General features: G+C 33.0%; 1 protein-coding gene across 1 annotated transcript in view; it reads right to left on the bottom strand.

Annotated features, from left to right (window-relative positions):
• LOC118186679 (uncharacterized) overlaps positions 1-7,347 on the bottom strand; it is a 36,770-nt gene extending 29,423 nt beyond the window's left edge. Inside the window, exons 1-3 of the mRNA XM_035356801.2 lie at positions 7,167-7,347; positions 2,525-2,649; positions 443-678 (exon numbers count right to left, since the gene is read on the bottom strand). Coding sequence (XP_035212692.2) covers positions 443-678; positions 2,525-2,649; positions 7,167-7,289 — 484 coding nt within the window. The 5' untranslated portion in view covers positions 7,290-7,347. The remainder of the gene's footprint in view (positions 1-442; positions 679-2,524; positions 2,650-7,166) is intronic.
• Between the last annotated feature and the right edge of the window lie 5,414 nt (positions 7,348-12,761).

Here is a 12,761-nt window from a genome sequence, read left to right as displayed (position 1 = left end):
TATTTCGATGTCCATTAAACAAAAAGTGGAATTGCTGCAAAAAATGGATAAAGGCATATCTGTTTCAAAATTATGCGAGGAGTATGGCATCGGAAGGTCCACTGCATATGACAAAAGAAAAAAGAAAAAGGAATTTTTTGTGGAAGCATCTTAAACAACTTACATTGAAAGAAATTTTTAATAAAGTAATAAATATTAAGCTTTCTTTTGTAAATTTTGATACCTTTTGGATCATCATTATTCTTTATTTCATAAATTATGATTTCATATTTTTAATTGTATAATTTCTGCATGCCATCTTACCAGATTTAAATTGATGATCTATTATCCGGAAAAATCCTAAATCCAGAATCGCCAAAGTCCCGACCACTCCGGATTTTGGACTTTGTACTGTAGTTACATTATGAGAAGTTAAAACAGAGAAAAAGCATAAAAGATATACCAAGGACAGTGCTTTTGGTAGTCCTACTGGAGCTTGAGTCTGCACTTTCTGCAAAATTTTTTTCAGCAATGGTAGGTTCTTCTTTGACAGGGTCTTGCTTCTTATTTAATTTTAAATTTTCTTCATTTAAATACTGATGTACAACTTCTCTTATCCTAGGGAAGAAAAGCTGCCCAATCTTTGGATTTATGACTTGTTCAACAACATGATCAGCTCCTACAGCTAACATTCCAGACCTATATTTTAATTCACAATTAAAATTTAAAAGAATTCCATTAAATACACAAGCACCACATTTTTTTTAAATATGAATATTTATTTAAATACATTGTAAGCTGGAAACTTTCAGTCAGATTCTAGTAATTGACTTACGAATATTACCTGGTACTTACTTACACAATGAATCAATAAAAATATGCTAGATTAACAAAGTACGTGTCAGAATATATTTCCAAACTGGATGGAAAACAAAAAGTATGAACCTTTTTTAATTATTAACTTAATCTATTAACTGTAATAGAAACAACTGTTTCTGTTACAGTTAATAAATTAAGTTACATAATAAATATTACAGTTAATTTCATTAATGGCTGTCAGGAAACACTTAAAAAAATGTTCAATCTCTGTTTTAGCCCTAAATCATGTTCCATCAGGCAAATTTTTGAAACTGCTATTTTCATAATACATTCAATCAATCATATACAGTTATTCATTGAAGAAATCAGGTCTTTACTTAAATTAGTACTATAATTTTGGAAAGAGAAATATTTTCAAATTAGTCATATCAGTACCATATAAAATGTCCACATTTGGCATCTAGATAAAGATCAACTTATTGCTGCAAACTGCTAAGCATATGTTTCAGCATGTTTTATATTTACTGCTTCAGTTCTCTGCACAATCATATTTTTGAACTGCCAAATAATCGTAGACTTATTGCTGTGTACACAGTACCTTTCAAACCACATAAGAAATTAATGGAATTAAATAAGGAGATTTAATAAAGTTAGTGAATGGAGTTAAGAATGAAGATTTAAAGTGCTATGAATTTTCAGCTTGTGACCTGTAGGCTGCCAAAGAACGTTTGAATCTCAACCATGCTGGCATTCGATTAGCAAGTTGCAGCAGCATCTTGTGAAAAAACACAATGCATTTCAGTATCATCCAGTTGGTTAACAAACTGAATGAAACTACTGATAAATTGTTGGCATTACTTAAAGTAATTAAGACAATCTCTATTCAAAGAAAATAAGTCTGGTAATCCAGTTCTGTGAAACAGAACATTATATGCTTATCATATGGATACACTTTTTCCCCATCTGAATGACAAAGGGATTCTCACTTGTATATATTCCGCAAATTCACATGATCTGAAAGGTAAAGCTGACTTTATCCATGAATCATATACTATTCATTATGTTTGGATTTTGTATAACACATTCCTTAAACCAAGAGCGGTAATTTATTTGTTTCAACATGTCAAATGTTAACAGCCCAAGAACAACTACAACAAGTACAATAAATATACATTCTCAAACTAAGCCATTATATTTCATCTCTAGCTATTAAGTTATATGTCCTCTAGCATCTCCTGCTAAATATTCTGCATGAAATTCAAGTATCCAATCTTTGAAAAGTTTATTAATGAGATATCAAACAATTATTATAAGACCCATATCCATTCATTTTCTACAATATTTTTTTTTCACTTTTTTCATAGACTGACCCATCTAATGTATTTAGTCTCACAATTTCGGGGGAGCTCGGATACTCAAATTATTTCTTACTCTTTGTTTTCATACAATGCACTGAAATAGAACATTGCTTCCATTTAATTATTTATATAATATGCAAGAAAATCAAGTTTTGTTAATTTTTTCTCCACTAGCTTGTATTATTTATTTAGTACATCATATTTGCTTACTTTATTTAGAGATATTAAAGATCAGCTTAATGAACTCGTTTGCTCTAAATTGAGAAAAGTGTTTTGTCTAAATATACCACTATTAATAATATTCATTATTTATTTGAATTGCAACAATATGTATATGAAATATATGTAACAAAAAGAATTATACGCACTCATCAATATGACGTCTCAGCTTGTTTCTTAGTTCATTCTTGTTTAAATCCGGATTCCAAGTCTCATTAGCAAGAAACTTCGTTGTATATCCATCAACTCTTTGACTCAAATTTTGGCAGGAAGACTAAAATAGGAAGATTCTTATCAAGCTGCATAAATGCAAAAAGCAATATTTGTCACAAAATATTGCTAAGAAAGATTATAAATAAATGTTATTATTCTTTCAACAGTAATGAGATACCATATAATCTTGCAGAATCCAATGTTTAACTGCCACAATATTTTGCAAATCTATACACTAATCTGAAGGCTAGAATTCAGAAAGATTATTCCCAGTTCCCGATTTCTGTTGCAACTGAAAGACAATAAATAGGTGATAGATTTATATATGAATAGTAAACCCCTGAAAATAAGTAGAAGTATTTTAACGAGATGATATTATTCAAATGTGTTAGAGAAAAGGGTTGATCTTTACATTATGGTAACTTGGCGTTTTTTTTGGCGAAAATTTGGCGACCAACTCTCCTACAGCAACCCTCTATTTTTTTTTCCCGCCGCCATTTTGTCTTCATGAAGTAAAGACATGTTTCTTTTCTTTTTATCTACTGAACACTTCTTCCAACAATCTACTAGCCGAATTACACTTATGCTAGAAATTTTATCTAACAAAACTGCTTAATCATGACAAATATTCACTGCAAAATTGGGAAAAAGTGCACAATACCATACTCCTTACGCGTTTTTCAAAATAACACATACACATAAACCATGTACACGCCGACTTATTTTTACTTAAAAAAACATCCCAGAATTGCACAAGAATGGCATTGGGCACACTCTTCACTATATCAATGTACACTGCTTTTTTTCTCATAAATTAGAAAAATTTCACGAAAATACGACAATTTTCTCAATCTTTAAACCCGGTAAAAAGAACATATATGAAATTACCTGATCGCGAAAAAGTATTTACCCTTTCCAAATATGAACATTTCCACATATAAAATAAATAAAATATCCAAAAACTTTTACCCCTAAATCATCTATTATATTATAAACGTCACCAACGAATTCATACCGGAACCATTACAAATACTTAGTGTCAGATATTTAAATTATTTCCATGCACGTTTACTTCAACTAAAACGTATACCAAATTCCTACAAACATAAAATTCACAAAATAACTATAATTTCATTAAAATATAATTAAATTCAAAAACACTACTTAAAATATAAATGAGCACATACATTAAATTAATAAAAATTACCTTACATTCCTAATTACTTTAAACTAAATCATTGCTAATAACAATTTTCCCAATAATACCAAATTCCTTTCCACCTTACATTTAGAACAATGCATAAAAATAATATCCTCAAATAATTAAAAATACTAACTTACCTAATCTTCTTCAGAATCTTGATTACGTGTCCGATAAACTTTTCATCTTTCTGTTTCAGGATCTTTAAAATCATACTTATATTTCACAGCAAGGTACCAGGTAAAATAAATAACTTAACATCTTTATTTCTATCTCGCACAACCTTAAACAAACATTTATTACTACCCTTTTCAATATCACTAAATACCCATTTCGAATTCACTTTAGTTACGGCCATCGGATCCAAAAATTAACCAACACTGTTTCACACAACACAGAATAAAGCCAAATACAAAATTTCCAGATTTTTTCCCGATTTCCCCCCTTTTCCAATTAAAGAACCGTAATTCGTCCATTAATATCACATGACATATCCCATGATCTCTCATTTCCCTCACACAGAATAATGCGTAATCGGCACTGAGTACTGCTCACATTATTACCAAAGTCCCAGGTAGTAACCTTTATCGCCTCCAAAATGTCGCCAAACTAACAGTTACCATATTGTAAAGATCAACCAAAGTGAGGGTATATACTTTTATGCGATAAGGTAATTTCATATATATGTTCTTTTTATCGGGTTTAAAGATTCAGAAAATTGTCATGCATTTTCATTTGTCATGCATTTATAAATTTTTCTAATTTATGAGAAAAAAGCAGTGTACGTGGATATAGTAAAGAGTGTGTGCAATGCCATTTTTGTGCAATTCTGGGATGTTTTTTTAAGTAAAAATAAGTCGACGTGTACATGGTTTATTTGTATGTGTTATCGTGAAAAACGCGCAAGGAGTTTGCGATTGTGCACTTTTTCCCAATTTTGCAGTGAATATTTGTCATGATTAAGCAGTTTTGTTAGATAAAATATCTAGTATAAGTGTAATTTGGCTAGTAGATTGTTGGAAAAAGTGTTCAGTAAATAAAAAGAAAAGAAACATGTCTTTACTTCGTTGAAGACTGGGGGCGGAAAAAAAAAATAGAGGGTTGCTGTAGCAGAGTTGGTCGCCAAATTTTCGCCAAGAAATCGCCAAGTTACCATAATCCAAAGATCAACCTGAAGGTTTACTTAGTAGCCATTATAAGTGTCCTGTATGTAGGAAGGATATGCATCTAGACGAACGTAAAAACCGTTTAGATGGATCTGAATGGGTTTGTAGGAAGAAAGTATCAGATGTGGCGACATCGATATACGGATTCGAGTTCGGATAATTTTAGGAAGTTTTCGGGTGCTGTTAAGGAATTTTGTGTTCCACAGACTAAAGACGAAGGAACTTCAAAATAGGTTAAGTGGATATTTGCTTTTTGTAGTGCTTAAATGTATAACATGTTTTTCTTTTTTATGTTAGTTCATTGAGATTATGTATTTTTTGTTTGCCTGTATTGTAGAATTGGGTGTTACTTTGACTTTTTAAGTGAAAATATATCAATGTGTACATGGAGAAAGTGAAGGGAGTGCGCCATGCAAGTTTGTGCAATTCTTCGATTCTTTAAGTGAAAATAGGTTGACGTGTACATGGATAAAATCAAGAGAGTGCGTAAGGCCATTTTTGTTCAATTTAGGGATTTTTTTTTTTTTTTAAAGTGAAAATAGGTTGATTGTGTACATACATGGATACCGAGTTTGTGCAATTCTTTTTTTTTTTAGTTATTTTGGCTTTGTGTAGCGACGATTTCTGGCGCAAAATTTGCCATTATGCAAGCAAAATAATAAGCCAAAGAATTGCACAAACTCAGTATCCATGTACCACCAAGGGGTACTATAAAATATACTTTTACCATCATTTTTTCATATATATTGTTCTAAATTGAATAGCTGATAAATTATTCAAAAATTCTGCTGAAGCTAATAAATGATTCCTTACTCACCATAGGAAAAAAACTCTAATTAGGTTTCCCAGTTGATCACCCTGTTCCACTTCATATTGAAAGGTTTCCCTTTATATATACTTTTGTTGATGAATATAAAAGTTAATTTATAATACCTTCACAATTTATGACATCACTTCCAGATTATACTTTTCTTCTGCAATTGAATATGAATAGAATGTTTACAGTGCCGGATTTACAGATAAGCTGCACAAGCTATAGCTTAGGGACCTCACTTTCTTGGATGCCATCTGCAAAAATTGTACTGTATCCCATATTAAGAAAAAAAAATTCCTCATATCCTCGTAAAGGGTCCCATATCTCAAATAGCTTAAGATCTTATCAAATCTAAATCCAGTACTGAATGTTGATCATTATTACCTTTCCTTTTTCTGAATTAAAATATATACTCCTATTATCAAATATATGGTTAGAGAGACTGCAAAATGGAAAGATCATTGAAATGTCTAACATTTCACATCATTAAGAATATTAGAATTCAAAATATTAATCATAATGGCATGTTTAGTCATGTCACTTTACTGAAACAGATGGTATAATAGCAAATCACATGCAGATGAAATACTAAAATAAGGTATACATTTCAAATGATACTGAGGTACTCTTCTTGATACTGACAATTGCATAAATATATAAAATGAAAGAAGAAATCACAAACAGCATAGTCCTCTCAAGTTTAGTTCCTCTTCCATACATTTTCACAATGTCTTCTATATTCTACAAAATATATTATTTTTAAAAGTATGAATTTTTTAGGGATAAAAATTAAAGTAATTTATTTCAACATGCAGTGTTTCTATCACACAAAAAGTAAACTCTTAACTGTAGTTAAAAAATCTGGTTTCTCCAGGATAGCATTGATTATACGATACCTTACAATATAGCTTGGTAACTCTCTGCAAGGTAGATCAAATCAAATTAAGAAATGTAAAACGGGTATGTAATCCACATTTTTTTCCCAACATGGAAGTGCATATATTGGTTGGCATAAAATTGCTGCTTGACTTCACACTTTCATTAAACTATTAAAAAAAAAAAAAAAAAAAAAAGATAACCTGGAGTAACCTGAATATGGAAAGGCTAAGCACAACAGAAGAAACTTTCTTCGACATTCTTTCCCACATAAAAATACACATTATGTCATTATAAAAAAATGCCAGGAGTGATTTTTACATTGGTTTTTACTTCAGCTGATGAAAAACGTTTTTCCACAGCGGTTTGCTCCTATATGCTAACAAAATTTTGTTCAACTCACAGTTAAATCTTAAGAAGTCTATTTAACAGCAAGCGACACTGCATTTATAACTAAAATAAATATTTCAGCAATACACGAACGAATATACCTTGAACGAATTTTATACAAATTATGTTACCTTTGTATCTACATCGGCAAGACATTCGTGGCGAAATTCATCAAATATTCCCTTAGCCTTAAGATAATTAACAATATTTTCAATTAATACAGAATCTCCAGGTAAAAATCGCGGTTTTTCCATTCCGCACACAATCCAGAACAAATTTGCGCACAGAACAGACAATAAAAACAAATAGTTTGTATCTTTTCACTTCATTTCATAAAGCAACATATCAAAAATCAGAGTTTTCTTTAAGGCTCAACGATCGCGAACACCCCGGAAGATTCCGTTTCCGGTATTGCTTTGTTTGTTTACATTGCTGTTGTGAATTTATTTTTGAATTGTTTCATTTTTTGTTTTATTCTGATAAATACAGAACTATGCATAACAGGAAATCGAGTCAGTGTTGTGTGGCTGTGGGCTCTAGCATGAAAGCTAAAACTAATTTATTATCTAAAATAAAAATGTTCTATTTTCCTAGAAATCCATCATGTAGGCGCCTGAGGGCCCACCAGCGGCCGAGCGGTAAAATCGCTGAACACTAGTAGTTCGGTCCGAGGTTCGAATCCCGCGAATGGGGTGTCTGCATGGGCGTTTTCGTGGTTTTACCCATGTGTAACGTGTATACGAGCCAGTTTCCCTTAAAACGTCCTCCACGAAGGCATCTCTCCCCTTAGGCAGATAGCCCTAGTGTGCTTTGCTGTATTCTCAATACACCACACCACACCGTAGGCGCCTGTGGGAAGTTGCGTTCGCAGAGACAAACAGGACTGCGAAAAATTCATCTACTCTCAGCATTAATCATTTTATTATGGGTAGGTAATATTTATAAGCATTTTATATCATATTAATGGATATGTAAACATACCTCATAAAGATCTTTGACAAAAATTATGAAGAATGTATCAGCGGTGTTTGGCGATGCTTTTGAGGACGATTTTCGCTTGTTGAGGTTATGTTGCTATCACCTGGAGGTGTATTAATTTAATGTGCTCTGCCTCATAAGAGTTCGGAACGTGAAGCAAATTTTTTTAATAAACTCACCTGTTGTAACAGTGGTGTCACATGCTGTCAACTTTCGATTATATCCGAAAAATCTCACTAATATGAAGGAGAAACTCACCAGATACTAGGATATTAATGAAAATCGATCTGAGCCACGTGAAGGACATGTTTCCGCCAACAATCAAGGACAATTCCTAATTCTAAAATACATACCACTTCTAAGGGTTGCCCCAATTAACATGGCTACCAAAAAAAAAGGAAAGAAAAACGGAAGATGAAAACCGCCAACAGTTGAGTGGACCGAGAATTTTGCGTTTATTCAAAACTTGAATGGACTTTCGACATGTCTTATTTGTAAGGAGAAATTCGCGCATAACAAGAAGACAAATTTAGAGCGACACTTTACAAGAAAGCACGTGTCATTTAGTACTAAATATCCTACCGGTGATGCAAGGAAGAAAGCAGTTGAGGAACTGCAGAGGAATCAAGAGTAGTCAACTTCTGTGTTTAATAACTGGATGCACTCTTCCAGCAGTATTAATATGGCAAGTTTTGTTTGTAGCCAAGAGATTGCTAAGAGAGGAAAACCTTACACAGACGGCGAATACATAAAAAATTGTTTTATAAATGCATCTGAAGAGCTATTTCGGGATTTTAAGAACAAAGCAGATATTCTGAAAAGAATTGAAGAGTTACCATTGTCTACCAAAACCATTAAAGAGAGAACAATTAAAATGTGTTCCAATATAACCACCCAGCATATCGAAGATCTGAAATTGGTTTCGGCTTTATCAATAGCAGTTGACGAGTCTTGTGACATAAATGATACAGCGCAAGTTTCACTTTTTGTAAGATTTTGTCTCATTCAGGCCCTAAAGAAGAACTTTTAAGATTATTGTCATTCAAAGGTCAGACGCGTGGAGAAGATATCGCCAATGCTGTAACTGAGTGTATGGATAAACACCATATTCCCCTCAATAAAATTGTGTCGATTTCAACAGATGGGGCTAAAAGTATGACCGGCGTAAGAAAAGGGGTTGTTGCTATTTTGAAAGAAAAAATTAATCACGAGATACTTGTTTACCATTGTGTCATTCACCAAGATGCGCTTTGTGCACAAACATTTCCGGAAGAAATTTGTAAAGTTTTGGAATTAGTGATTACCATTATCAACTCCATTTTAGCTAAAGCTCTTAACCATCGCCAATTCAAAGAATTTTTATTTGAAATGGAGAGTACAGTCGGTCACAAAAGTATTCGAACACCGGTACCCATTCAGAAAATTTACTTTTCCGTTGAGAAACAAAATTGTCTCCAGAGTCTATCTTGGTTCGATAGAAAAAAAAAACAAAAGGATGGCTCATGTCCAAAATTGGCTAGGTGTATGAAACAAAATACAACATGACCTATCTGGGTGAGATGGGAAACAAAATGGTTGCTCACGTGATCCATTATTGCGCTCAGAGAAAACGCAAAGTGTCGCTGCGGCTCGTCTCGGTTCGCGAAGAGTGAAAACCCAAAACGGTCTGCAGTGTCTATCTTTGTTGGATGAGAAAACAAAAGGATGGCTCATGTCCAATTTATTTAGGTGTGGGAAAAAATATAACGTGACCTATCTGGGTGAGATGTCTCCAGCGATCCAGTATAGACATTTTCCCCATCTGCAATAGGTGACATCTATAAACAATTTCATTGAAATCTCCTCGAAATATAAGAAACAGCTAGCTCGTGAAATTGTAAGGTATTCCCAAAGAATTCCACTTCTTGAAGAAGGAAAAACATCCTAGATGCAGATGAGGTAGAGAGAGAGAAAAAGCATGTTGCACTATGGAGAGCCCGCACGGTTCTGAACAGAAAACGTGGAATGCTTTTATAGAAAAGAGTTGAAAGTGAAAGTAAAAGCCGATTGGAAATTTTTCACTTGGTTGCCGACTGGGAAAAAATTTTCAGAGCTCAGAAAAAAAAAATTCTGAGATGTAAAAAAAAAAAAAAAACTTTTTGTTAATTTTTATCATGTCTTCTAGACATGATAAAAATTAACCCTACCCCCCTTTTGTGTGGGAATGTTGTCTCACTGTTTCTAAAAATAGACCATGACTCATTCTAGGAATTATATGTTTTAAAAAGGATGAGTTTAAAGTTTATAAGATAAGATAAGTTTTTAAAAAGGATATGTTTTAAAACGTCTTTGGGTTTCTCCATTCCAAAGTAAACAAAGTGAAGACATCAAATTAATAGAAAAAAAAGGAAGAGGTTTTTTTTTTTTTTTTTTTTTTTATAGCTCTGGAAATATTTTTCCAATTCAACAGCCAAGAAATATTTCCAGCCAATACAATTTCATTTTTACTTTCACTTTCAATTCATTTCTTATATCTATAAGAACATTTCATTTTTCTGTTCAGATCAGTGTGGGTTGTTCAAGATGCAGCAACTCTACTCCATCCCACAACCAGGAAAAAAAGATGTTCTTTCATGAGATGTTCTTTTGGCTTTCGAAAACAATGATGACATGATGATTGTAATACATTTCGGTTCTCATGTCCCATGCTTGAACTCAAAATTATTTCCAGAACTCTGAGAATTTTTCCTAGTCAGCTCGATAACCCAACTTTCGTATATTTATTTTTTAAGCCACTCGAGTTTCGACTTCCCATCCGTGTGTGCTGCGCACTCAACCTGGAGACACATTCCCTGAGCTCTAAGAAAATGTTTCCCAGTAGACTCAATCCCTGAAATGGATTAAAAAAATTCTTTCATACATTTTTAAAGCTCAAGAGTGTTAGGTGTCATGGAAAGAACCTTTTTTTTCCCTGAGCTCTAAGAAAATGTTTCCCAGCAGACTCAATTGCTGAAATGGATTAAAAATAAATTTGTTCCTATATTTTTAAAGCTCAAGAGTGTTAGCTGTCATGGAAAGAGCCTTTTTTTTCCCTGAGCTCTAAGAAAATGTTTCCCAGTAGACTCAATCGCTGAAATGGATTAAAAATAAATTCTTTCATACATTTTTAAAGTTCAAGAGTGTTAGCTGTCATGGAAAGAGCCTTTTTTTTTCCCTGAGCTCTAAGAAAATGTTTCCCAGCAGACTCAATCGCTGAAATGGATTAAAAATAAATTCTTTCATACATTTTTTAAACCTCAAGAGTGTTAGCTGTCATGGAAAGAGCCTTTTTTTTACCTGAGCTCTAAGAAAATGTTTCCCAGTAGACTCAATCGCTGAAATGGATTAAAAATAAATTCTTTCATACATTTTTAAACCTCAAGAGTGTTAGCTGTCATGGAAAGAGCCTTTTTTTTTACCTGAGCTCTAAGAAAATGTTTCCCAGCAGACTCAATCGCTGAAATGGATTAAAAATAAATTCTTTCATACATTTTTAAAGCTCAAGAGTGTTAGCTGTCAGGGAAAGAGCCTTTTTTTCCCTGAGTTCTGAGAAAATATTTCCCAGTAGACTCAATCGCTGATATGGATAAAAAACAAATTCTTTCATACATTTTTAAAGCTCAAGCGTGTTAGCTGTCATGGAAAGGGCCTTTTTTTCCCCAGCCCACTCAATCGCTGAAATGGATTAAAAATAACTTCTTTTATACATTTTTAAAGCTCAAGCGTGTTAGCTGCCATAGAAAGGGCCTTTTTTTCCCAGCCCACTCAATCGCTGAAATGGATTAAAAATAACTTCTTCCATACATTTTTAAAACTCAAGCCTGTTAGCTGTCATAGAGCTGCAGATGAGGTAGAGAGAGAAAAAGCATGCTGCACCATGGAGAGCCCGCACGGTTCTGAACAGAAAACGTGGAATGCTTTTATAGAAAAGAGTTGAAAGTGAAAGTAAAAGCCGATTGGAAATTTTTCACTTGGTTGCCGACTGGGAAAAAATTTTCAGAGCTCAGAAAAAAAAAAAAAAAAAAAAAACACTTTTTGTTAATTTTTATCATGTCTTCTAGACATGATAAAAATTAACCCTACCCCCTTTTGTGTGGGAATGTTGTCTCACTGTTTCTAAAAATAGACCATGACTCATTCTAGGAATTATATGTTTTAGAAAGGATGAGTCATAGTCTTTGGGTTTCTCCATTCCAAAGTAAATAAAGTGAAGACATCAAATTAATAGAAAAAAAGGAAGAGTTTTTTTTTTCAGCTCTGGAAATATTTTTCCCATTCAACAGCCAAGAAATATTTCCAGCCAATACAATTTCATTTTTACTTTCACTTTCAGTTCATTTCTTATATCTATAAAAACATTTCATATTTCTGTTCAGATCAGTTTGGGTTGTTCAAGATGCAGCAACTCTACTCCATCCCACAACCAGGAAAAAAAGATGTTCTTTCATGAGGAATTCTTTTGGCTTTCGAAAACAATGATGACATGATGATTGTAATACATTTCTGTTCTCATGTCCCATGCTTGAACTCAGAACTATTTCCAGAGCTCTGAGAATTTTTCCTAGTCCACTCGATGACCCAAATTTCGTATATTTATTTAAGCAACTCGAGTTTCGACTACCCATCCGTGTGTGCTGTGCATTCAACCTGGACACACATTCCCTGAGCTCTAAACAAATTTTCCGAGCCCACTCAATCGCTGAAATGGATTTAAAATAAATTGTTTCATA

Source organism: Stegodyphus dumicola, chromosome 7 (genome assembly GCF_044657685.1).
Source record: "Stegodyphus dumicola isolate Sdum_Otavi_A_Nest chromosome 7, ASM4465768v1".
Classification (NCBI taxonomy): domain Eukaryota; kingdom Metazoa; phylum Arthropoda; class Arachnida; order Araneae; family Eresidae; genus Stegodyphus; species Stegodyphus dumicola.
The sequence above is the reverse complement of the archived record's forward strand: the minus strand, read 5'-3'. Positions and strand labels throughout refer to the sequence as shown.